This window comes from Coregonus lavaretus, assembly GCF_964263955.1.
Source record: "Coregonus lavaretus genome assembly, chromosome: 36".
NCBI classification, from domain to species: Eukaryota; Metazoa; Chordata; class Actinopteri; order Salmoniformes; family Salmonidae; genus Coregonus; species Coregonus lavaretus.
This window is the reverse complement of record NC_140023.1, coordinates 11,807,492-11,835,207: the sequence shown is the minus strand read 5'-3', so window position 1 is coordinate 11,835,207 and position 27,716 is coordinate 11,807,492. Positions and strand designations below refer to the sequence as shown.

Sequence of the window (27,716 nt, the reverse complement as noted above, 5' to 3'; positions counted from 1 at the left end):
GGTCTGAACCCCGCCCTGTGCAACTGGGTCCTGGACTTCCTGACGGGCCACCCCCAGGTGGTGAAGGTAGGAAACAACATCTCCACTTCGCTGATCCTCAACATCGGGGCCCCTCAAGGGTGCGTTCACCCATGACTATGTGGCCAAGCATGCCTCCAACTCAATCATCAAGTTTGCAGATGACACAGCAGTAGTAGGCTTGATTACCAATAATGACGAGACAGCCTACAGGAAGGAGGTGAGGGCTCTGGGAGTGTGGTGCCAGGAAAATAACCTCTCACTCAACGTCAACAAAACAAAGGAGATGATCGTGGACTTCAGGAAACAGCAGAGGGTGCACCCCCCTATCCACATCGACGGGGCCGCAGTGGAGAAGGTGGAAAGCTTTAAGTTCCTTGGCGTACACATCACTGACAAACTGAAATGGTCCACCGATTCAGACAGTGTGGTGAAGAAGGTGCAACAGAGCCTCTTCAACCTCAGGAGGCTGAATAAATTTGGCTTGGCACCTAAAACCCTCACAAACTTTTACAGATGGACAATTGAGAGCATCCTGTCAGGCTGTATCACCACCTGGTATGGCAACTGCACCGCCTGCAACCACAGGGCTCTCCAGAGGGTAGTGCGGTCTGCCGAATGCATTACCGGGGGCAAACTACCTGCCCTCCAGGACACCTACAGTACCTGATGACACAGGAAGGCCAAAAAGATCATCAAGGACAGCAAATAGTCCGGATAGCCATGGCTTGGGGGTAGAAGCTGTTAAGAAGCCTTTTGGACCTAGACTTGGCGCTTCGGTACCGCTTGCCGTGCTGTAGCAGAGAGAACAGTCTATGACTAGGGTGGCTGGAGTCTTTGACAATTTTTAGGGCCTTCCTCTGACACCGCCTGGTATAGAGGTCCTGGATGGCAGCAAGCTTGGCCCCAGTGATGTACTGGGCCGTACGCACTACCCTCTGTAGTGCCTTGCAGTCGGAGGCCGAGCAGTTGCCATACCAGGCGGTGATGCAACCAGTCAGGATGATTTCGATGGTGCAGCTGAATAACTTTTTGAGGATCTGAGGACCCATGCCAAATCTTTTCAGTCTCCTGAGTGGGGGAATAGGCTTTGTCGTGCCCTCTTCACGACTGTCTTGGTGTGTTTGGACCATGATAGTTTGTTGGTGATGTGGACACCAAAGAACTTGAAGCTCTCAACCTGTTCCACTACAGCCCTGTCGATGAGAATGGGGGCGTGCTCAGTCCTCTTTTTTTTCCTGTAGTCCACAATCATCTCCTTTGTCTTGATCACGTTGAGGGAGAGGTTGTTATCCTGGCACCACACGGCCAGCTCTCTGACCTCCTCCCTATAGGCTGTCTCATTGTTGTTGGTGATCAGGCCTACAACTGTTGTGTCGTCGGCAAACTTAATGATGGTGTTGGAGTCATGCCTGGCCATGCAGTCATGAGTGAACAGGGAGTACAGGAGGGGACTGAACACGCACCCCTGAGGGGCCCCCGTGTTGAGGATCAGCGTGGCAACTGCTACGGGATGGAAACTGCTTGGCCTCCGACCGCAAGGCACTACAGAGGGTAGTGCATACGGCCCAGTACATCACTGGGGCCAAGCTTCCTGCCATCCAGGACCTCTATACCAGGCGGTGTCAGAGGAAGGCCCTCAAAATTGTCAAAGACTCCAGCCACCCTAGTCATAGACTGTTCTCTCCGCTACCGCACGGCAAGTGGTACCGGAGTGCCAAGTCTAGGTCCAAAAGACTTCTCAACAGCTTCTACCCCCAAGCCATAAGACTCCTGAACAGCTAATCATGGCTACCCAGACTATTTGCACTGCCCCCCCACCCCATCCTTTTACGCTGCTGCTACTCTGTTAATTATTTATGAATAGTCACTTTAACTCTACCCACATGTACATATTACTTCAACTACCTCAACTAGCCAGTGCCCCCGCACATTGATTCTGCACCGGTACCCCCCTGTATATATATCCTCCCTACTGTTATTTTATTTTACTTCTGCTCTTTTTTTCTCAACATTATTATTATTATTATTATTTTTTTTTATTAAAAAAAATAAATGCACTGTTGGTTAAGGGCTGTAAGTAAGCATTTCACTGTAATGTCTGCACCTGTTGTATTCGGCGCATGTGGCCAATACAATTTGATTTGATTTGATTTGTTACTTACCCTTACCACCTGGGGGCGGCCCGTCAGGATCCAGTTGCAGAGGGAGGTGTTTAGTCCCAGGGTCCTTAGCTTAGTGATGAGCTTTGAGGGCACTATGGTGTTGAACGCTGAGCTGTAGTCAATGAATAGCATTCTCACGTAGGTGTTCCTCTTGTCCTGGTGGGAAAGGACAGTGTGGATTGCAGTAGAGATTGTTGGGGCAGTATGCAAATTGGAGTGGGTCTAGGGTTTCTGGGATAATGGTGTTGATGTGAGCCATGACTTTCAAAGCACTTCATGGCTACAGACATGAGTGCTACGGGTTGGTAGTCACTTAGGCAGGTTATCTTAGTGTTCTTGGGAAAAGGGACTATGGTGGTCTGCTTGAACTTTTTTGGTATTACAGACTCCGTCAGGGACATGTTGAAAATGTCAGTGAAGACACTTGCCAGTTGGTCAGCGCATGCTCGGTGTACACATCCTGGTAATCCGTCTGGCCCTGCGGCCTTGTGAATGTTGACCTGCTTAAAAGTCTTACTCACATCGGCTACGGAGAGCGTGATCACATAGTCATCCGGAACAGCTGATGCTCTCATGCATGCTTCAGTGTTGCTTGCATCGAAGCGAGCATAGAAGTGATTTAGCTCATCTGGAAGGCTCGTATCACTGGGAAGCTTGCGGCTGTGCTTCCCTTTGTAGTCTGTAATAGTTTGCAAACCCTGCCACATCCGACGAGCGTCGGAGCCGGTGTAGTACGAGTCAATCTTAGTCCTGTATTGACTCTTTGCCTGTTTGATGGTTTGTTGGAGGGCATAGCGGGATTTCTTATAATGATTACAGCCTTGAGTTTTCTTGAAGCTACAAGCTTGGCACACCTGTATTTGGGGAGTTTCTCCCATTCTTCTCTGCAGATCGTCTCAAGCTCTGTCAGGTTGGATGGGGAGCGTCGCTGCACGGCTATTTTCAGGTCTCTCCAGAGATGTTCGATCGGGTTCAAGTCCGGGCTCTGGCTGGGCCACTCAAGGACATTCAGAGACTTGTCCCGAAGCCACTCCTGCGTTGTCTTGGCTGTGTGCTTAGGGTTGTTGTCCGTTTGGAAGGTGTACCTTCGCCCCAGTCTGAGGTCCTGAGCGCTCTGGAGCAGGTTTTCATCAAGGATCTCTCTGTACTTTGCTCCGTTCGTCTTTCCCTCGATCCTGACTAGTCTCCCAGTCCCTGCTGTGTGTGCCTTTCCAAATCATGTCCAATCATTTGAATTTACCACAGGTGGACTCCAATCAAGTTGTAGAAACATCTCAAGGATGATCAATGTAAACAGGATGCACCTGAGCTCAATTTCGGTCTGAATACTTATGTAAATAATTATTTGCTTTATTTGTATATTTCTAAAAACCTGTTTTTGCTTTGTCATTATGGGGTATTCTGTGTAGATAGATGAGGAACATGTTTTTATTTAATCCATTTAAAAATAAGGCTGTAACGTAATAAAATGTGGAAAAGGGGAAGGGGTCTGAATACTTTCCGTATACACTGTATACTGAGAACAGAACAAAAACACCCTGGGTCAACTGCATCTATCATCATCCATGTTTAGAAAATTAGCTATCTAGTGGAAGTCCTCCACAACATCCTCCCCTATAGGCTGGAAAGCACAGACAGTCCTCTACCCTCAGCCTCACTGACTTGTTACATGGCTCACTGCATGAAAAAGAGATGGAGGATAGGCTTCAAACAACCAGAAAGAAGATGAAAATTGTCATCAGCCACCCACTGCCAATATAGCCTGTCAGAGCAAGGGATGGGAGAGGAGGTGGAGGGGGTGGAGTGAGAGAGGGATAGAGGCGGGAGGAGAGGAGAAACACCATTAAATATTTACGAGGCGAGTGCGGTTTACTGTCCCTTAAATAAACAAGGAAATAAAGAAGGAAGCGTCCCGTGCGATGGCGCCACGGTGAGGAGACATGGGGAGACTGAAAAATCTAATTGATTAAAGCCTCTCCCAGCCATGCCAGGCATCGTTTCCCCCTCTTTTGTTTGAGTTTGTTTACTCTTAATCTGTCTCCAGGAGTGATTGTTTGTATGGAGGGATGATTACTTTGAGCAGGGTAGCATGGCAACAGTAAGAAAAGACGTGACAATATCTCCAGGACTCTGAGACATCTGTTGTTGGTACAGTAATCTCTCCCCGAGCAGATACAATTGACATCTTCCTAAAACAAGTGCATATCCTACTGTGTCTTTTGGAGAGGTTGAATCGTTATACATTACAATAGCAGCCCTCAGCAGCTTTACTGTATAAGTACCCCACTGTATATTCCCCTAACCAGGTGCATGGGACTTCTGATGAATCGAAGGATAATTAACCGGTAACGTATGCTTGATGAGTGTGCGAAATATGGCGTCCTAGTCAGAGCTGCTCTCTCATTTTTCAAACCCATCCAGAACTCTTGAGAGGGATGACGGGGCGGCAGAGGTTTTGTGCAGCGTAGGATGTTCAGATTCAGGCCACATATGGTGCTGGTTTGATACGGCTAATATGAATAATGGGCTCCTTGGTCTATACCTCCCTCTAAATGGAGCAGGTTCCCCAGAGGCATGATGGGTAGAGACAGAGAAGCTCAGCCTCAGATCTTTTCCCACTTTTAGCCAGGAATAGATAGCAAAGATCATTACAACAAGGCTTGGACTCATCACTCGTATGATACACACAAAAGATGCTACAGAGTCGAAGAGAGGACATACAGTGGCTTGCGAAAGTATTCACCCCCCTTGGCATTTTTCCTATTTTCTTGCCTTAAAACTTGGAATTAACATGGATTTTTGGGGGGTTTGTATCATTTGATTTACACAATATGCCTATGACTTTGAAGATGCAAAATATTTTTTTATTGTGAAACAAACAAGAAATAAGACAAAAAAACAGAACTTGAGCGTGTATAACTATTCACCCCCCCAAAGTCAATACTTTGTAGAGCCACCTTTTGCAGCAATTACAGCTGCAAGTCTCTTGGGGTATGTCTCTATAAGATTGGCACATCTAGCCACTGGGATTTTTGCCCATTCTTCAAGGCAAAACTGCTCCAGCTCCTTCATGTTGGATGGGTTCCGCTGGTGTACAGCAATCTTTAAGTCATACCACAGATTTTCAATTGGATTGAGGTCTGGTCTTTGACTAGGCCATTCCAAGACATTTAAATGTTTCCCCTTAAACTGCTCAAGTGTTGCTTTAGCACTATGCTTAGGGTCATTGTCCTGCTGGAAGGTGAACCTCCGTCCCAGTCTCAAATCTCTGAAAGACTGAAACAAGTTTCTCTCAAGAATTTCCCTGCATTTAGCGCCATCCATTTAGCGCCATCCCACAGCATGATGCTGCCACCACCATGCTTCACTGTGGGGATGGTGTTCTCAGGGTGATGAGAGGTGTTGGGTTTGCGCCAGACATAGCGTTTTCCTTGATGGCCAAAAAGCTAAATTTGAGTCTCATCTGACCAGAGTACCTTCTTCCATATGTTTTGGGAGTCTCCCATATGCCTTTCGGCGAACACCAAACGTGTTTGCTTAGCAATGGCTTTTTTATGGCCACTCTTCTGTAAAGTCCAGCTCTGTGGCGTGTACGGCTTAAAGTGGTCCTATGGACAGATACTCCCATCTGCGGTGTGGAGCTTTGCAGCTCCTTCAGGGTTATCTTTGGTCTCTTTGTTGCCTCTCTGATTAATCCCCTACGTGCCTGGTCCGTGAAGTTTGGTGGGCGGCCCTTGCTTAATGGTGTTTTTTTTGTTGAATTTTTTGAAACAAGTAATTTTATTCATTTCACTTCACCAATTTTGACTATTTTGTGTATGTCCATTACATGAAATCCAAATAAAAATCAATTTAAATTACAGGTTGTAATGCAACAAAATAGGAAAAATGCAATTAATACTTTTGCAAGGCACTGTTCAGAGATCATATGTTCAGTACTGGGGAAAATACTTCCAGGTTCATGCACATGGAAGGAAGCAAATATGGCATGCCATCAGATATGAGGGCAGAATCACTCACATGCAGCACTACCTTCCTCCACTTGCCCTCCACTGTGTTTTAACAAGATCATATCAGTCTGACAACAACTTCCTCTCTCTAGGATCTCTCCTGTAGCTGCTGGCTACTATCATACGTGATCAGTGTCCTATCAAACAGGGTCGGAGTAGAGTTCACAACTTCGAGCAGGTTGGGATAGATTCCCTGTTGTCTGAGAAGCAAAGATCATCATCATCATTATTAGTATAATCAGCATCATCATATTCAAGTTCAGCTTCACTGCTCTTTGTACCCAGGGCTTCATTCTGTGCAGATTTTAGGAATTTGTGGCCATGGTATAAATATACATGAGCACAACAGCTTGGCTGTGGAAGACACTGTTTTGCATTTTTATGCTGTTTGGAGAAAAAATTTGCTTGGCCTCATGAATGCCAGCTCAACTGGTGGCGGAGAAACGTATGGGCCATAACTAAGAGAACTCACTTGGAAAATGGACAACTTTAATCAAGCTTGGAGATGGTCCTCTCAGGCTGTGATGCATTGGGGGGCAGACAGGCAGGCGAGGAAGTGTAGGCTCTGCAAGGTCATGTCTGACCTGCCTAGTCGAAGAAGCTTTAAATTATTGACATGAGAGTGCAGGCGGAAAGGAGGAAAATGTGTCGCTGCATGTTTCTGTTTTTTTGTGTTTCCAATTGTGTGTTTGTGTGTGTGTGTGAGAGAGAGAGGTGTGAAGAGAAAGTGTGTTTGTGTCTCAAGTACACCTGCTCATTACACTGTACTGTAGCTTATCCATTCATTGCAGATCCACTTGCAAGGGCACCAACAAATCCTGAATGGATTTAGTAGAGCATGGGTTTTGCTGTTTACTAATGCTGCTGTGTGTTGTGTGTTGTTGTCTCTCCCTCTACAGGATAGGCCTGCTGCTTCTAGGGAAGCCTTTGGACAGGGAGACCACTGACCAGTACCATCTCATCGTCACTGCCTCTGATGGCAACCCAGGCGGGGTGAGATTATTTTATTCAGTTAATAGGAGTGCAACGGTACATGTATTCGTACCGAACTGTTCTGTATGGGGACCTCGGTTCGGTCCGCACTGTGAACCCGAATGAATACATTAAAAAAAACATATTTACATAATAAACACTATGCCTATGCTGCGTTGTAGGCCTATGCCTCTTGAGTAAATATGAGCAAAACAAAACAAAACAAAAAATCTGGCTATTCCGTTAAAATAACTAGAGCCTATGTGCAAGTTGCAATCAAAATTATAATCTTAATTGGCACATTTCAAATTGTCCTTTTGTGAGGCACAGCCGGGAACAGTTCTGTACGATGGCGAGTGGTGTGGTTGATAAACCAGAATTGGAGGATCTTCCATCATTGTTTAAATGTCCAGTTTGGCAAGATTTTTTGCTTCCCAGTAGATTACAACGGCGATGGACAGAGAGTTGTGGATAAAACGTTAACAGTATGTCGCAACGCTCAACAAGAATAACCTATGCAGCTGCCAACACCTCAAAATTGTTGACACATTTACGCCGAAATCACCCCAGTATACCGGAGCAAGACGGAAACACAAATAAACAACAACAGAACACCGTCTCCCCTCTGCATTCAAGCAGCCCTTGGCAGCTGATTCTGACCGGGCCAAATAAATTACAAGAGCGATAGGTAGGCTATGTTTATATGTTTTACAGTTTATGATTTATAGCCACGGATATGCGCCCATTCTCAGTGGTTGAGAATAGGGGGTTTCAGCACCTTGTGAAAGTGCTCAACCCACTTTACAAACTTCCCTCTTGCACCCATTTCAGCAAACAGGTAGTACACGCTCTATATAAGCAAACCAAAGTTGACATTTCTGGGCTTACCTAACAGTGGCAGCCCATCACGTTTCCCTGGAGTGGGAGATGTACCGTGCAAAGACACGCATCTGGCACTGAAGGAGGCAGTGTGATGGTGCGTTCGTAACCAAGTGGGAATTTACCACATACGACTGGGGGAAATCCACTTCAATGGCCCTCCAACTGGTAATTACTAGTGGGAAACTCGTCTATCATCCTGACCACCCACTTCTCCCACATGGTAACCTCTGACGTCACCTACTAAGGCAATGGCCTCTATAAAAGCATTTAGGCAGTTAAATGCAACAACAAATATTATTTGTAAAAAGCAATCTTTTAATGTGGTTTTTGAACTCTATAAATTACAAGCATGATAGCTGTACTTTTAGTTTATGGTTGACACAGCTTTTTGGCCATTAGCCAATCGGCGTTTCTCAACAAGTTCAAATCACATGAATGCATCCAACTGGTATGTACGACTTCACAACTGGTCAATTCCCACCTCCCACATGGTTACAAATGCAGCATCAGAGTGGAAACTTGAGAGGCCCAACATAACAATCCTGTCACAACAGACAATGCAAGGAACATTATGAATGCTGAACATTGTGAATGGCATTTCGTTTTCCTGCTGTACCGAAACCGAACCGAACCGAACCGTGACCTCAAAACCGCAATACATACTGAACCGTGGGTTTGGTGAACCATTACACCCATGTCAGTTAGGGAATTGGATGGATGGATGGATTGGTGGATTGGTTGATTGACACAATTTCTGTGAATGTCTGACTTTCGATTGTTTATACAAAGATCACAGCTAGGATACAGGCCTTTATAGTTATTTCCTTGAAGCTCATGTTAGGTCTTCAGAGATAGATAAACATGCACTTTACTGTGAGAAGACTATCCTGTACTGTGTTAAAGGGATACTTCAGGATTTTGGCAATGAGGCCCTTTATCTACTTCCCCAGAGTCAGATGAACTCGTGGATACCATTTGTATGTCTCTGTGTCCAGTATAAAGGAAGTTAGAGGTAGTTTCGCAAGCCAAAGCTAACTAGCGTGGAAGACAGCATTTATGCATTTTCTAGGAAGACAGTATGATGGTAGAGGAGGACAGAGTGAGAAAGTGAGCCTACAAAATGTACAGAGAGAAGGTCAGAGTGGGAGTGACAGACCAATAAAGAGAGAGAGAGAGAGAGAGAGAGAGAGAGAGGTGCTCTGACCTCTCAGAATGAGGTGACCAGCGCTGGCCCTCTGTGTACTAATGTTGATTAAAGGATTGTAAGCAATATTCCCTCTAAGCTGTGCATGTGTGCACGCACGCAGTAGCCCCGAGACTGCCATGCAGCTCCCCCGGGACTGCCGCGCAGAAGAAATATTAGCCCACAGAGAGAAGCATGAGATTGAACTTTACTCAACTTTCTAGAGCAGTGGTCACCAACCGGTCGATCGCGAAACAATACTGTAAATAAACCAACGATAAAGCCTTGTTTTATCAATTTTTTATTCGTATCGGGCTGTTGGCGGTAGGTGCACCCGATTCAACTGCCCTGCACACCGGATAGGCAACTGTTGCCATTTTGAACGATTTCATGTGTCTGAAAGTTCAAACTCTGCCTTCCCAGTGGGCCCGGAGTGCAAATCAAGTGCACTAATAATAATAATAATATAATAATAATCTGGTCTGATGAAACCAATATTGACCTCTTTGGCCTGAATGCCAAGCATCATGTCTGGAGGAAACCTGCACCATCCCTACGGTGAAGCATGGTGGCGGCAGCATCATACTGTGGGGATCAAGGCAAAGATGAACGGCGCAAAGTAAAGAGAGATCCTTGATGAAAACCTGCTCCAGAGCGCTCAGGACCTCAGACTGGGGCAAAGGTTCACCTTCCAAAAGGACAACAACCCTAAGCACACAGCCAAGACAACGCAGGAGTGGCTTCGGGACAAGCCTCTGAATGTCCTTGAGGAGCCCAGCCAGAGCCCGGACTTGAACCCGATCGAACATCTCTGGAGAGACCTGAAAATAGCTGTGCAGCAACGCCCCCCATCCAACCTGACAGAGCTTGAGAGGATCTGCAGAAAATAATGGGAATAACTCCCCAAATACAGTAGTGCCAAGCTTGTAGCATCATACCCAAGAAGACTCAAGGCTGTAATCGCTGCCAAATGTGCTTCAACAAAGTACTGAGTAAAGGGTCTGAATACTTACAGTTAAAGTCAGAAGTTTACATACACCTTAGCCAAATACATTTAAACTCAGTTTTTCACAATTATTGACATTTAATCCTAGTAAAAATGTCATGTCTTAGGTCAGTTAGGATCACCACTTTATTTTAAGAATGTGAAATGTCAGACTAACTTTATTTATTTCATCACATTCCCAGTGGGTCAGAAGTTTACATACACTGAATTAGTATTTGGTAGCATTGCCTTTAAATTGTTTAATTTGGCCAAACGTTTCATGTAGCCTTCCACAAGCTTCCCACAATAGGTTGGGTGAATTCTGGCCCATTCCTCCTGACAGAGCTGGTGTAACTGAGTCAGTTTTGTAGGCCTCCTTGCTCACACACACTTTTTCAGTTCTGCCCACACATTTTCTATAGGATTGAAGTCAGAGCTTAGTGATGGCCACTCCAATACCTTGACTTTGTTGTCCTTAAGCCATTTTGCCACAACTTGGGTCATTGTCCATTTGGAAGACCCATTTGCGACCAAGCTTTAACTTCCTGACTGATGTCTTGAGATGTTGCTTCAATATATCCTCATAATTTTCCTTCCTCATGATGCCATCTATTTTGTGAAGTGCACCAGTCCCTCCTCCAGCAAAGCATCCTTACAGCATGATGCTGCCAGCCCTGTGCTTCACGGTTGGGATGGTGTTCTTCAGCTTGCAAGCTTCCCCCTTTTTCCTCCAAACATAACGATGGTCATTATGGCCAAACAGTTCTATTTTTGTTTCATCAGACCAGATGACATTTCTCCAGAAAGTACGATCTTTGTCCCCATTTGCAGTTGCAAACCGTAGTCTGGCTTTTTTATGGCGATTTTGGAGCAGTGGCTTCTTCCTTGCTGAGCGGCCTTTCAGGTTATGTCGATATAGGACTCGTTTTACTGTGGATATAGATACTTTTGTACCTGTTTCCTCCAGCATCTTCACAAGGTCCTTTGCTGTTATTCTGGGATTGATTTGCACTTTTCGCACCAAAGTACGTTCATCTCTAGGAGACAGAACGCGTCTCCTTCGTGAGCGGTATGACGGCTGCGTGGTCCCATGGTGTATATACATGCATACTATTGTTTGTACAGATGAACGTGGTACCTTCCGGCGTTTGGAAATTGCTCCCAAGGATGAACAAGACTTGTGGAGGTCTACAATTTTTTCTGAGGTCTTGGCTGATTTCTTTTCATTTTCCCATGATGTCAAGCAAAGAGGCACTGAGTTTGAAGGTAGGCCTTGAAATACATCCACAGGTACACCTCCAATTGACTCAAATGATGTCAATTAGCCTATCAGAAGCTTCTAAAGCCATGACATCATTTTCTGGAATTTTCCAAACTGTTAAAGACACAGTCAACTTAGTGTATGTAAACGTCTGACCCACTGGAATTGTGATACAGTGAATTATAAGTGAAATAATCTGTCTGTAAACAATTGTTGGAAAAATTACTTGTGTCATGCACAATGTAGATGTCCTAACCGACTTGCCAAAACTATAGTTTGTTAAGAAGAAATTTGTGGAGTGGTTGAAAAACGAGTTTTAATGACTTTAACCTAAGTGTATGTAAACCTCAGACTTCAACAGTATGTAAATGTAATATTTATGTTAATAATATGTTTTTTTTAAACCTGTTTCTGCTTTGTCATTATGGGGTATTGTGTGTAGATTGATGAGGGGGAAAAAACGATTTTATACATTTTAGAATAAGGCTGTAACTTAACAAAATGTGGAAAAAGTCAAGGGATCTGAATACTTTCTGAAGGTGCTGTATGTAGTCAGCAATAGGGGAGTGATTACTTCCTACAAGAGCACAAAACGTCTACATTTCTAGACATCTTTGAAAAGCGAGTCAGGTACGTTTTTTTTTTTAAAGGGGCAGTGTTGTATTTTGAGACTGGCTTGATTATGCTAAGTAGCCAGAAGGCGGAGGGTAGCATATTTTGCCTGATTCTCTGTAATAATAGTATGGGAATAATAATGCATTTTATTTTGTAAAGTGGTTTCTTGCATCAAACAACACAAAAAAAAATTCTGTCACCTGCTTGTCTGAACGACAGGTGGATAAACAGGTTAATGTTTCATGGAATGTAGGCCTACATTGAACAGCTATTTCCATGTTAAAATATTATGGGATGCATTTTATCCATTATTTTTGATGGTAGGCCACTCTGGTAGGCCAACATTATGATCAAATAGCCACAGTAGCCTACTTGGCCACTGTTAAAACTGTAACTAAAAGCGGGTACAGCCTCAGTGTTCACAGTAAACGCGCGCTGGAAGTTGCACAGAATTTTCACAACGTTCAATTTTGCACTCAGCAGACCTGAAATTTGCTCAGTGCAAAAAATATTAGAGGGAACATTGATTGTAAGGACCCTGAACTACAATCCTCACTCTCACCAGGGCTCCATACGTGCACTGACCTCAGTGTAAAATCAGTTCCTCAATCCCTCAGGTGTGTTTGTGGTGTGTGTGTGTGCGTGCGTGTGCATGTGTGTATGTGGACCTGCAAACGTGTCTGTGTGTGTGTGTCTGTGTTCTTGCATGTGTCTGTTATGATGGAGTCCCCATGGGAACTGGAAAATTACTGTCTGACCCTGCAGCCCATCAGGAGGTGTTGTCACAATGGAAAGAGAGGGGTGGACAGGCTGCGAGAAATACAAGAAGAGGTCTAATAGACTGAGATACAGTTGAGTTGGAGATGAAGGTGTTAAATGTATAGAGTGGTAGAGATTGTATGCAATTGACAGAGTGGGAGAGATTGTGTGCAATTGACGAGAGAGAGAGAGAGAGAGACCCATAAACCCTCAAAGTTCCAGAATGGGGTGAAAATGGCAGCCATATTGATCAGGGAGAAATCCAAACCAGTCTAATTGGAATGAATGGCAGTAGAGGCACAATCCTCATTTTACGTATGCAGGAAATGTCACGATCTTCGTTAGATGAAGCGGACCAAGACGCAGCGTGATATGCGTACATACTTTATTCAATTAACGTACTAAACACACGATCAACACAAAACAACAAACGATACGTGAAGTCCTAGGTTAAACAGCAAAACAAACCTTACAGAACAAGATCCCACAAACAACAGTGCCAAACAAGCTGCCTAAGTATGGTCCCCAATCAGAGACAACAAGAATCAGCTGCCTCTGATTGGGAACCACCCTGGCCAACATAGAAAACACGAACTAGAACAAAACATAGAAAATTACACATAGAAAATCCACACCCTGGCTCAACATATAAGAGTCCCCAGAGCCAGGGCGTGACAGGAAATTAACGTACGGCATGTGATATATCAGAAATTGAATAATAGAATGAATGTCAACCTGAAATATTGTAATATAATTATAAATACAATTTACATGGGTTTTATACACATTTTCTGTATAAATAGCCTCTAAAATATATGTAAATAGACTATAAATGTATGTCTGTGTTTTCTTGGAAAGCTGTACTTGTTGCATTTACAACTTGTCTAAGTCCTATCATCAACTGATTTCAGCCATTGTATGGCTGTTGATTGACTGCATTGTTTGAATGGAATGTTGGCATATTGGCAGTTAATTTGGAAAATGTATGGAATCATTCCTCTAAATATATCTGGCTGGCAAGCTAACAAACATACAGTACAGATAAATTCTTCAAATTCATTATTTTACACTATCTTATCACAGCACTGGCAAACCTTGGGTGACCAACCATTGAAATATAATCAGGGATGTAGTGGAGTGTAAACGCCATTTACATTTACATTTACATTTAAGTCATTTAGCAGACACTCTTATCCAGAGCAACTTACACATTTACACACCTTTTTATTTGTGAAATAGCTTTTACCCACTTATTATTGCGTCCCCAGCGTTGATCAAAGCTCAGACCGCTTATATTCTTGATTACTGAGTTCTTATGTCACACCCTGGCTATGGGACTCTAGTTGTTGAGCCAGGGTGTGTTTGTTCTATGTGGTGTGTTTCTATGTTGGGGGTTCTAGTTTGTCTATTGCTATGTTTTGCCTGAGTGACTCCCAATCAGAGGCAACGAGTGTCAGCTGTTGGCTGGTTGTCTCTGATTGGGAGCCATATTTAAACTGTATGTTTTCCCTTTGGGTTTGTGGGTTTTGTTCCGTGTTGGTCATTGTTACCAAGGACGTTACGAGTCGTTTGTTGTTTTGTTTGTTGTATACATTATCACTGAAGATAATAAATATACAATGTTCGTTCAACACGCTGCGCATTGGTCTACTTCTCTCCCTGACGATCGTGACATCTTATCACGCCTGCCTCTTTGCGAACGAGTGGAATCATTCTATTCAACCAGCTTATACGAACAGGAGTTAGCATTTAGCAGTCACTTATTCTAAACCTGAAAATGGACAACTTCTACATGTTATGCAGCGAAAAAAGCCAAATATATCCAAATCAGACTTAAGTAACCACATTGTGGGCTTGTTACAATACATAAATCCTGACAGATTTGACGAATATCCACTTTGTTAGATCAGGGTAGTTGAATGCGTGCCAATCCGGCACCTTTTTCTATCCTCCACGGTCTGCGTTCCATTGATCTCTTTACAGCATGTATGGTAGGACCCCCCTCCCGATTCCCCTCCACTCAAACAGTCAAATCTCCAACCTCATCTGCAGGCAAGGACACACCATTACACACACAGCACCACACCTCCGTCAATGTGCCCCAACATTACAGTACATGTAGCTACATGTCCAACTCAAATGTTGCTAGCAGACACTGACTGTTGAGGTCAGATCACCGACTATTGAGGTCAGTTTTGACTCCATCAATGCAGGAAATTAATGGAAATTGAATTCATGAATTGAAACGATCCCCATGTGAAAATAATGTTCAGTATCCAATTAATGATCAGCTTTTCATTAGTTCTCAGAAATCAAATATCCCCAAATGAATAGCCTGCAGGCTAGTATAATATTATGTTTCCAAGTTGGCTAAAGAACTAACCCATCACCCATAGAGACGAACTACTGTTGGTAGATAACCCACTGTACTTAACCCTTAGATGAGGTGACAGTGACAGCCTACACAGATCATCAAACCTCACCACAGCCACACACACAAGCTCCAACCATGTTGTCACTTTAAATGCTGTACCATTGGCACCCTGGCCATGTCGTAGGGACTGTGGTGACAGAGAGGGGAGATCACAGACATGCATTTCCTCTAGTAAATAAATAAAAGGAGCTCATTAATACGACTGATGGCCACATCCAGCCCTAAAGAGCTTTAGCAGGGAGATGCTGGGCTTTGATAATGCACGCCCAAGCAAGACCCACACCTAATTAGCCTTCAGGAGCTGGGAGATGAGAGGTCCATCATAGAAGGGTTAGTGTCTGCGCTGTCATGAAATGTGAAGGAAGAAAGGAGACCCTACATTGGATGTAGCTATTCTTTTCTTCCGTTCTCTTTTGTCTAGAAACGCAACCTCTCAGAGAGCGATGACATGTTATGATGTTATAAAGCTTCAACCTCTCAGAGAGCGATGACATGTTATGATGTTATAAAGCTTCAACCTCTGAGAGAGATGACATGTTATGATGTTATAAAGCTTTGACCTCTGAGAAAGATGACATGTTATGATGTTATAAAGCTTCGACCTCTGAGAGAGATGACATGTTATGATGTTATAAAGCTTCGACCTCTGAGAGAGATGACATGTTATGATGTTGTAAAGCTTCGACCTCTCACAGAGAGATGACATGTTATGATGTTGTAAAGCTTCGACCTCTCACAGAGAGAGATGGGCTGGCATGTGATATTGTACAGGGGGGTGCTGTAGCTGTATTTGGCCAATCTTTGAGAAAAGAGGTGATTATGGGTTTCAAAAGAAAAAGAGGAAACACTATCAAAGATGTTCCCTGTACACTATGTAGAAATGAAGGTGACATTAACCAGGTCACTTCTCTCCTTTCCTACGCCTGAAATGCCTTATGAGGCGAGGATGATGCCTACCTCCCGGGAATTATTTGTCTACCATTGTATCCTTTCCTTTCCTCCCCAATGAGGCCATTTTGCACCATTGTGTAAGCACAGCATTGCCTCAATGCACGATGGGATTATAGATGTTGTGCCTATTCAGCTATCTTTCCCAGTGATTTATACGAGGGCCTTGGAGGGTTGTATACTGGTGTCATTGTTTGAAGGTTAACTGCACTATATTGGTACACTGTGACTTCCAAAATTGTATATTATTACTGCAATGGGATACAGAGGATCCTCCTCCTCTATTGAAGGGACTGCCATGTCCCTTCAGAGTTTAGGAAACCCTGTCCTACAGTATCAGTCAACAACTGATGATAGTCTTTTGGATGCTGGGTCCCTTTCAATCACAACAGTTCACTTGGAGTGCCAAGGATAAAGCCAAATCAAGGCAATTCATATTATGTGATAATAATTGCACACTGTACAGTATATCCACAAAGATACTGTAGGTATGCTAACAGCCTTAGTTGCCTTAGTAATAGTTGTATTTGGTCATGCGACCATATTGTATTCTCTGCATTCTCCGTGAAGATGAAGTCTGTGTGAATTAGCTTCAGTAACTATTTGACGTAGTGTCTCAGCATTGACTTCATTACATTCTTTTTGAATTAGTAGAGTGTATCTGTCTTTACCTAGTCATCACAGAGGCTGTTCTGTAAGTCTGCTTCAGATAAATTAATTTCCCAATTTTTTAGAAAATATTTCTGATTCTCTGTGGCTTTAGCTTTTATTTGGCAAATTGTCATTCAATTATTTACACTGTATCATCATACAGAATGTCTTTGAATTTAGTTTTGATTTCTCTCAAAGCTTTCCATTCTACCACAAATACAGTATGTCTGTCTGCTTGTACACGAACACATACACACACACACACACAATCAACTTGTTCTTTTCTCTCTGTCTTTGTTTCCAGACCTCCACCACCACAGTGAACATAGTGGTGACTGACGTAAACGATAACGACCCTACGTTTGACCTGACCCTGCCCAGGAACCTCACTGTCCAGGAGGAGAAAGCCAACGTGTTTGTGGGGCAAGTCACGGTAAGCACTTCTAATGGGTTAAAGATGCACACAGTGTAGTAGTATGTTGTTAGAGTTCACCTTGAGTGTGAATACGAAGAAAAAAATAATATTGCTTTCACCTGCCATTTCCTGGTATTTCCCTTCTTTCCACATCCATACCTGGAACGTCTTTACTGAGCAGGTATTTTTATAGCTTCACCGACCCCAGCTACTCCCAAAGTTCCACAAGTGTCCACAGCAACGTATGTGGTGATAACTTCAACATGATTGGCTGATCTTTCACCCAAGGTGACGTCCCTTATGACTGGTTCAGTTCAGCTCCGTCAGGCAGCAAGGTTTTTCTAATTACTGTTTTAGATTAATTGGGCTGGGGCTTTGTCAGATAAATAATCAGAGAATAATACATCCAGACTTTTTGTGTGAGCGTGTGTGGTGTGTGGCGGCGCGATGGGAGGACCGCGGCGCAGCATTTGTTTTGTTACCTCCATGTCTTGCCTTGATTAGGAGGACTTAGGGAAATGCTCTAATTGACTGGAATACAATGCTTTGATGAAAGATCAACAAACATTTTTTTAGTTGGGATCAAAATTATTAGTAACGTCAGAACTTTGGTTTGGGCTGTGCTCTGATAAGTTATAGCACATAAAGAGCTAAAGCACAAATTCCACCACTTTTCAACCTCATTTTCATTTTCTCCAGCCACTTGGGGTTCTATTTTGGGAGCAATGTGCGTCTACCGAGCTATCATCACCTCCACAATAAACAATCACACACAAAGACATGGGGGGGCAGAGGGAATACTTATACAGATACTGATGAGGGGGATATGAACCAGGTGTGTCAAATGGAATGATGAGATGCGGAGCGGCAGTGGCTAGAAGGCCGGTGACGATGAACGCCGAAGCCTGCCCGAACAAGGAGAGAAGGCACTTCGGAGGAAGTCGTGACAGTACACCCCCCTTGATGCGCAGCTCAAGCAGTGCGCCGACACCGGCCTCGGGGACGGCCAGGAGGACCCGGAGCAGGGCGAGCCGGATGGCGACGGTGGAAATCCCGCAACAGGGAGGGATCGAGGACATCCCTCACTGGGACCCAGCACCGCTCCTCCGGACCGTACCCCTCCCACTCCACGAGGTACTGAAGGCCCCACACCCGACGCCTCGAATCCAGGATGGAACGGACAGAGTATGCCGGGGCCCCTTCGATGTCCAGAGGGGGCGGAGGGACCTCACGCACCTCAGACTCCTGTAGCGGACCAGCCACCACCGGCCTGAGGAGAGACACGTGAAACGAGGGGTTAATACAGTAATCAGGAGGGAGTAGTAACCTATACATAACCTTGTTTACTCTCCTCAGGACTTTGCCAGGACCGGCTGATACCCTAAAACACATTGAAATTGAGATAGGTTAGTGGAGGAGTGGCGGAGAGAGTTCTGGGCATATTCGGCCCATGGCAAGAACACCGACCACTCCCCCGGCCGGTCCTGGCAGTAGGACTGCAGGAACCTACCCACATCCTGATTCAACGTTCCACCTGCCCATTAGATTCGGGGTGAAACCCAGAGGTCAGGCTGACCAAGACCCTCAGACATTCCATGAACGCCTTCCAGACCCTGGACGTAAACTGGGGACCCCGGTCAGACACTATGTCCTCTGGCACCCCGTAGTGCCGGAAGACGTGAGTAAACAGGGCTCCGCAGTTTGCAGTGCTGTGGGGAGACCGGGCCGAGGAAGGAGACGGCAGGCTTTAGAAAAGTAGTCCACAACGATCAGGATGGTAGTACCCTGAGAGAGGGGAAGATCAGTTAGGAAGTCAATTGATAAGTGGTACCATGGCCATTGTGGAACTGGTAAGGGATGTAACTTACCCACTGGAAGGTGCCTAGGTGCCTTACTCTGGGGCACACCGAGCAGGAGGAGACATACACCCTCACGTCCTTAGCCAAGGTAGGCCACCAGTACTTCCCGGCCGATGCCTGGGTGACCAGAGGAGGAGGACGTGTGTGCCCAATATATAAGACGATCACGGACAATAGACGGCACGTACCGCAGCCCAGCTGGGCACTGAGGTGGAGATGGCTCTGTGCGTAACGCCTGCTCTATGTCCACGTCCACCGCCCACACTACCGGCGCCACAATGCAGGAGGCCAGGAGTATGGGGGTGTTGTCTATGGGCCTCTCCTCTGTGTTGTACAGCCGTGACAGTGTGTCTGCCTTCACATTCTTTGTGCCTGGTAGGTAGGACAGCGTGAAATAAAACCGGGTAAAGAACAAGGCCCACCTGGCCTGGCGAGGGTTCAGCCTCCTCGCTGCCCGGATGTACTCCAGGTTACGGTGGTCAGTCCAGACAAGGAAAGGGTGCTTAGCCCCCTCGAGCCAGTGCCTCCACGTGGTCAGGGCTCTGACAACAGCCAACAGCTCCCGATCACCAATGTCATAGTTCTGCTCCGCCGGTCTGAGCTTCTTAGAGAAGAAGGCACAGGGGCGGATTTTGGGTGGCGTGCCCGAGCATTGGGATAGGACAGTGCCTACCCCTACCTCGGATGCATCCACCTCCACTACGAACTGCAATGATGGATCGGGATGGGCCAGTACTGGGGCTGAGGTGAACAGAGCCTTCAGGTTACGGAAAGCCGTGTCAGCCTCAGCAGACCAGCAGAGCCGGGACGACCCACCCTTCAACAGAGAGGTGATGGGTGCTGCAACCTTGCCAAAGCCCCGGAGAAACCTCCGATAGTAATTGGCAAAGCCAATAAAGTGCTGCACCTCCTTTACCGTGGTTGGAGTCTGCCAATTTTGCATGGCTGAAATGCGGTCTCCCTCCATCTCCACACCTGAGGTGGTGATGTGGTATCTGAGGAAGGAGACGGACTGATGGAAGAACAGACACTTTTCTGCCTTGGTATATAGGTCACGCTCCAACAGTCGGCCCAGCACTCTGCGAACCAGGGACACATGCTCGGTGTGCGTAGCGGAATACACCAGAATGTCATCGATGTAGACCACCACACCACGACCAAGCATGTCCCAAAACACCTCGTTCACAAAGCACTCGAAGACTGATGGAGCATTCATCAACCCATACGGCATCACCAGGTATTCATAATGCCCCGTGGTTGTGCTAAATGCTGTCTTCCACTCGTCCCCTTCCCGGACATGCACCAAGTGGTACGCACTCCTGAGATCTAATTTCGTGCTTTGATTCGATAACAGAGGAGATGAGGGGTAGAGGGTAACTATAGCGAATGGTAGTTTTGATTAAGTGCACAGTAATCAATGCAAGGGTGCAGACCTCCGTCTTTCTTCTTCACAAAAAAAAAACTTGAGGAGGTGGGTGAAGTGGAGGGACGTATGAACCCCTCGCGCAGGGACTCGGAGATGTATGTCTCCATAGCCTCCATTTCAGCCTGTGACAGGGGATATACATGACTCCTGGGCGGCACAGCGTCTAACCGGAGGTTTATCGCGCAATCCCCCGCACGATGGGGTGGTAATTTGGCCACCTGCATTTTGGTGAAGTGCGCAGCAGAGGGCTCTGAACGAGTGTGGGTTTGCGCTACCTGGGGTGACGCGAGAGTGCCCTGCCTGCCGCCTCCAGACCCAGAAGAACTCTGACGACAGCGTGCAGCAGAATGTCCTCACTTGCCACAAGAGTGACACTGGATATGTCGTCCTCCGTTCTCCCGGATTGCTGCACCACCCAGCTCCATTGGAACGTGATGGGGTTGAAGGGGGGTGAAACGGGCAGGCCCCTTCCAGGACGTCCTCTCGCTGCCAGCAGGTTTTCCAACCGGATGGCCATGTCCACCAGTTGGTTGAAAGTCAACGTGGTATCCCGGCAGGCTAGCTCCCTTCGGACATCCTCACGCAGGCTGCATCGGAAGTGATCGATGAGGGCCCGCTCGTTCCACCCGGACCCAGCCGCTAGAGTACTAAACTCCAGGGCAAAGTCTTGCGCTGTCCTCGTCCCCTGCCTCAGATGGACAAGACGAATGCCCTGTAGTTGTCCAACGCGTCTCCTCCTTCACTCCAGACCGCGTTGGCCCACTCCAGGGCTTTCCCCGAGAGGCACGAGACGAGGGCGGACACGTTCTCCTGCTCCGATGGAGCTGGGCTGATGGTGGAAAAGTAGAGGTCCAGCTGCAGGAGGAAACCCTGGCAGCGGGCCGCTGTCCCGTCGTATTCCCTCGGTCGAGATAGATGAATACCACTGGGTGCTGGGGTGTGGGTGGCTGGATCCGGTCGCTCAGCTGGTTCCGAAGGGTCGGGTCCTCTCCTCTCCAGGCGCTGGACGACCTGGAGAACCCAATCCATCGCTTCGCCCAAGCTGGCTAACATGTTGGAATGCTCCCGGACCCGCTCCACGACTCCAGGCATATTCCCTGCTCCTGCTGACTCAATGCTGTTGGGTGTGTGATTCTGTAACGGGTGATTTGGACGAAGTCAGGCGTAGGAGGGTAAATCACTGAATAAATGGTTTATTCGGCAAATACAGCGGTATGCAGCAATGCGTAAAACACTACAGTGCAGTAAAACGGTGCACTGGAGAAAACAAAGCACACAGGTGAATATTCCGGCGATACAAATGTATAAAGCTCCACCGAGCTATCGTCACCTCCACAATAAACAATCACACACAAAGACATGGGGGGCAGAGGGAATACTTATACAGGTACTGATGAGGGGATATGAAGGTGTGTGTAAAAACTAGACAAAACAAATGGAATGATGAGATGAGGAGCGGCAGTGGCTAGAAGGCCAGTGACGACGAACGCCGAAGCCTGCCCAAACAAGGAGTGGAGGCAGCTTCGGAGGAAGTCGTGACAAAAGGTTAACATGTGTTGGGAAAAATGAATGCCCAAGTCAAGAAAGCTTACCAGCTGCCAGCAGCGCTTGCGATGACAGGTAAGTTAACCGCGGGTGCTTTTTCTTAGCCTATGTCAACATTTGTTTATTCTGTTGTTGCTAGTGAAATTAATAAAATCCACTTTTATTTTTAAGAGATATTTTCTCGGATCCCCGTTTGAAGACCCCTGCCTTACACGCCTTAGGGTTAGCATTAAGATACTTAAACGATCTGAATTTTACAGTGCCCTCTGTGAAATAATGCACACTCTAGAATGCCCTTCAAGTCAATTAGAAATGAGTAGATTTAGCAACCAATGTGTTTGTCTAGCAACCAGGCAAATAGGACTAATGACTGGAATGTTTTTGTTGGAACAACTTCATAGCTGTTAGTTATTGACATGCATTACTGAGAAAAAACACACACTCTAGAATCCCCTTCAAGTCAATCAGAAATGAGTAATCAACAATGCAGTGGCTTAATCTAGTTTATCATTATGTCTTTATTAGAACTGCATCGTACCTCTTCCAATATTCCAATGTCCCAGACTGTTGACAGGTAAACCTTTTGTGTTTATGTAAGCATTTGCATAATGAGCATACACACCCATACATTCCTCCCAGGGAGGGAGTTGTAATCTGGGCACGCACATGACGATGACAAATCAATTAGCATTCACGTCAGCTAAACCATAAAAGCTGTAGCGATGTAGCTAATTGAAGAGGCAGTTGAACATGGTATCGTTTGATAACTGGATTATGACATCTCTCCCCCGCTTTTCTTGATGAAACCATCAACCTCAATAATATGACACCCGTTTTCTTATGAGTTGTAAGCTGCATCATACCCTTCAAGGTTCCACTTTAATTTACAATATGTTATTTACCTGCTTGTTACCTACAAATGTCATGCTGAAATGGTAATTACATAATAATGTGATGATAATTACTTTGTTAGTTTCTTTGTCATTCACAAGCATGAATACTGTATGTGGGCCTACCTTTTTGTGTCAGGTATTAACCAAAAGGTATTGATGCATCCACATAGTGTAGATTCTGCATTCTAGATTCTATACATATCCACACTCACCTAGCATACACAAAAGTGACGTTTCCAGTTTTTTCATGTGGCAGGTCTAAGGCAGCCCAATTCTGATATTTTTTCACTAATTGGTGTTTTGACAAATCAGATCAGCTCTTTTGCCAATAATTTGGTAAAATATCAGAATTGGACTGCCTGTGTAAACGCAGCCTAATTAACTTTTAATGGATCTGAGAGACAATGAATGCTCGGTTTCCTTAACTGCATAGAAAACCAACCCTGCGATGCTAAAGTGAGTTTGTGTTTGTTTTTAGTCCATGGGAGGCTGTTAAATATTCCTAATTATTAATTGATACATTTAGTATGTATTAAAGAAATGAAGCCTGTGAGCCGTAAGGTGCATAATGATGTCAACTCACTGCAGAGTAATGTTTGCACATTTCAATTGATTATTTTGTTCTTCTGTTTTCTAAAGGCTTAACGCCAGGGCTCAATCTTTAGCCTAGGCTTTGAGCATCTATCTGGCTTTCTGTGTAATACAACATGGACTCCATCTTAGCCCTCTCCCTTTAAAAATTTCCCTTTTTTTATTTGATTCTCTCTGTGCTACTCTGTCCTTCCATAGCCGAGGTCAAGAACTCAGTCAGGCTTGAATCGAACAGGGGCAGGGGAAGTGTGGCCAGATTTCAAAGCCTTCCCCGCCTCTCTCTCTCTCTCTCTCTCTCTCTCTCTCTCTCTCTCTCTCTCTCTCTCTCTCTCTCTCTCTCTCTCTCTCTCTCTCTCTCTCTCTCTCTCTCTCTCTCTCTCTCTCTCTCTCTCTCTCTCTCTCTCTCTCTCTCTCTCTCTCTCTCTCTCTCTCTCTCTCTCTCTCTCTCCCTCTCTCTCTTTCCCTGTTACCATGATTACAACAGAAAGGAATTAGTGCCTGCTCTTTACACACAAAAACCATGCTGTCAGGTTCACACACACACACACACCAGGCTAGCACACACTCACACACAAGCTAGCACACATTCACAAATGCTGGCATACTCATGAGCTGGCATATTCATGAGGGATTTATAATTTGTTAAGCAACTAACTTTCTGTCTACCCTGAAGGATCCTCAAAATTTACCCTGTTCTGGGTTTTTCGTCCTTTCCTTCTTTTTTGCTGAATAAAGAATGAAGTGTATGTTTCTGGAACTTGATTTAGCATTCAAGGAATTCCCTTTGATGAAAATCAGACTTTAAAGGAGAGGCTTCTGGCCTTTTGAACTTGCTGATGATTAGTCATGAGTCTGTGACAAAGACACTAATCTCAATGTGAAGAGAAAATGAGACTGAAATTAACACTGGGTTTGAATTTATGAGAACCGTGTCAGCTTAGTAATTTTAAGTGTACAGTGCACATTTTTAAGTGTATGTGTGTGTGAGTTTTTAACTGTGACTATATTTATGATAGAGCACAATCCCTTGTACCTTACTGCTTAAGTATTTCCATGCATATTTGCCTGTTTCCCTTCCTCACTCCACATATTGAATCTACTATGTTTTCCTCCTCCAATGCAGGCCACAGATCCAGATGCAGGGGCTAATGGCCTGGTGCGCTACAAGATAGTCAACCACCCAGGTCTTTTCAACATCACCAAGAATGGCAGCATCTTCACCGTGGTGCCTCTGGACCGGGAGCTCAGAAGTCAGTATGACCTTATAGTGGAGGCCTCAGATGGGGCGGTGGACCCCCGCAGGACCACCTTCACCCTCTCTGTCCAGGTGACAGACATCGATGACAACAGCCCAGAGTTCTCCCAGAAGACCTACGTGGTCAATGTCCCAGAGAACAGCCCTGTTGGTACCGTGGTGCTGCGCCTCAGTGTAAGTGTGTGTGTGTGTGTGTGTGTGTGTTTGTGTGTGCGTGTGCGTGTGCATGTGCCTTCATGTGTGTCCTACAACTACACTGAGTATGTGTGTGATCAGTGAGCATTGTGGTTCTGAGACTGTGTAAGTGTGGATGTGGGGGAGGGGATCTGTGGTTTCTGTCCTTCTCTCTGCCAGGCCTTGCACAGAGCAGTAAGGGCTTCAAACAGCTTGACTATTAAATGCACCCTTTAACATCCTTTAACTTCAAAGTGTCTCCAGCTATCAGGTGATTTGGCCTCCATTTCAACTGCCATAAGCTTCCAGGCTCTTTAGTGTTTCACATGCGCAACGGAGGGCAAAACACTTATATTTTACTATCTGAGGAGTCTGGTCTGTGAGAACTCTCTGGGTGTCTTAGGTATCAAATGGAGTAAGACTAAAGCCAGTTCCTCATTAATGCTCAGAATCAAGCTGAAGGGGTAAACAAACAAAAAAGCATCCTTCTCTTGACAAACGATAATGTAATGCTTGAAAAACCTGAGCGCTTTGGAACTTGATGGATGGTGTCTCAGGTAGATTCGGCACTGCAAGTAAGGCTGCACGATTTGGACAAAACAGATATTGCGACTATGAATTGCGATTTTCAAACACTTGAGTGAAAACTATGTGTCAGGGTAAAGAACATCACTTCTAAAATGAGATCATATGAATTAATACATACTGTGCTAACTGAATACAAAACCAATTTTGTTATACTTATATATAGGATTATTACACCTGCATATTAACAAACATTCATTTTTAACATGATCATCAAAATATAGCGTTCTATAAGCGCAGCAATTAATTATTATACCATGGCATTGTTGAATACTTGTTTCTGATTGGCTTGAAGGGCGTTCTAGAATCTGCATTATTTCCCTATAATGCATGGTATATTTGTACCGTAGAATTCAATGGCTATAGTTAATTCTTACATGTTCTATGTTTGTGCTGCTTTTGAAAGCAAAAGTCGAATTGAAAACATTATTGGCATTGTTGAATTAGATTTTCATAATGGCAAGCTAGTGGTGATGGTTTGTTAGCTAAACTAGCAAGTCTATTTGGTTAGTTACCATGGTTACTACTGTAGTTATCTAGTAAACGTGTTAGCTACTTTAGTGGATGTTGAACACATTTATACCGGCAAATTAACACATTTCTAGCACCAACGTGTTAAATTATAGCCATGGTATAAAAGGGATAATCAAATCGGGGCTCTATACATTCTCTGGAAAATAATGCAACTCCGTGGAAGGTCAGTTCCACTCCGCACATCTTCCACGTCGTTCATTATTTTCCATAGTTGATTATCCCTTACATAACATTATGAGTTCATATTTCCTATTTTACCATTATGAGTTCTTAAATGACCTAAGTTAAATATGTATTAATGCATCCATAGGCCATTTCAATTATAATTCAAAGTGCCTTAAAAACATGTAACACGTAGCCTACCGATTGCAAGGTGCAGTCTGTGTCCAAAGCATTGGAGTCTGGTCCAGTCATTCAACACCATGGCCTTTACTACGTTTGCACCGTTATCGTTACTTGCTGAACCTCATTCAGGACCCAGGCAGCTAAAACTTCACACAACCCCAGAGCAATGTTTTCTCTGTGTGATCTTCGGGCCTATGATGTTTGCAAGCACCGACCTTTCAGTTGAAACGTCTCATCAATATAGTGTACTGTCAAACGAATGTAGGGCTCGGTTGGTTTACTACCAAAGGTCTGTTGTAGTCATTTAATAATCAACATGTGTGAGCTCTGTTTCAACTTCTCCCATAATTTTGTTATACAGTGCTGGGATAGCAACTTGGGAGAATTATGTGCGAGATGGAATCTTGTATATCCTGTCCAGCTTGTTTATCATCTTCTTGAAGCCATCTTTGCTGACTGTGCAAATAGGAATCATGTATTTAGCTATGTGATAGATAGATGATGTCTATGTGTCTGCAGGATGTTTTTTCATTAGCACTAGCAGCACTAGCAGCACTCAGCCCTTTCTCTCCTCACCAGCATCTAACTGTGCGCTCTAAGCGGGGACGCTTGTGATTGGCAAGCATGTGCATGCCATGCAGAGCGTGAGAGTGCCCGCTTGTGATTGGTCAGCATCTTCTGTGCATGTAGAAAGTGAATGAACGGATTCTAGCGCATCTAATTGGAGGAGTGACCGCAGTCTAGTTTTTGTTGTATTCATTGAGCGTCAAATAAAAGAGATAATCGCAGCCTCTTGCGATATGGAAATTGCACTTTCGATCAAAATTCGATTAATTGTGCAGCCCTACTGTCAAGCATATCCACGTGTTGTTTGTGCTGAGGAAGAGAACCATGGGAATACACCAGCGAGCACCAAAGCAAAGGCAGAGCAGAGGGGAAGTAATTGTCTGCATATTGTGAGTGACATTATCACTCAACTCACAAGGGAATAATGCAAGGGAGGGGGGAGTGGATGAGTGACTGACACATGCAACCGTGACAACACTAATCTCCCAAGAAACGAACAACATCTTCAGCCAGAGCAGGAGCAGACAGGGATGGGGTTGGTGGTGGGAGTGACACCTGTCTGTAAAGAAGGCCCATTGATAGACAGCATCGCAGGCAGATGAATCTCTGATCCCCGCCTCTCTCCTCTGGAGGGATTGTATGTG

At 45.1% G+C, this 27,716-nt stretch overlaps 1 protein-coding gene across 1 annotated transcript in view; it reads left to right on the top strand.

Annotated features, from left to right (window-relative positions):
* LOC311110814 (protocadherin-15-like) overlaps positions 1-27,716 on the top strand; it is a gene marked incomplete at both ends in the record, with an annotated part of 245,784 nt that overhangs the window by 113,301 nt on the left and 104,767 nt on the right. Inside the window, 3 exons of the mRNA XM_084153381.1 lie at positions 7,093-7,186; positions 17,188-17,316; positions 24,736-25,041. Of these exons, the coding sequence (XP_084009507.1) occupies positions 7,093-7,186; positions 17,188-17,316; positions 24,736-25,041 (529 nt within the window). The remainder of the gene's footprint in view (positions 1-7,092; positions 7,187-17,187; positions 17,317-24,735; positions 25,042-27,716) is intronic.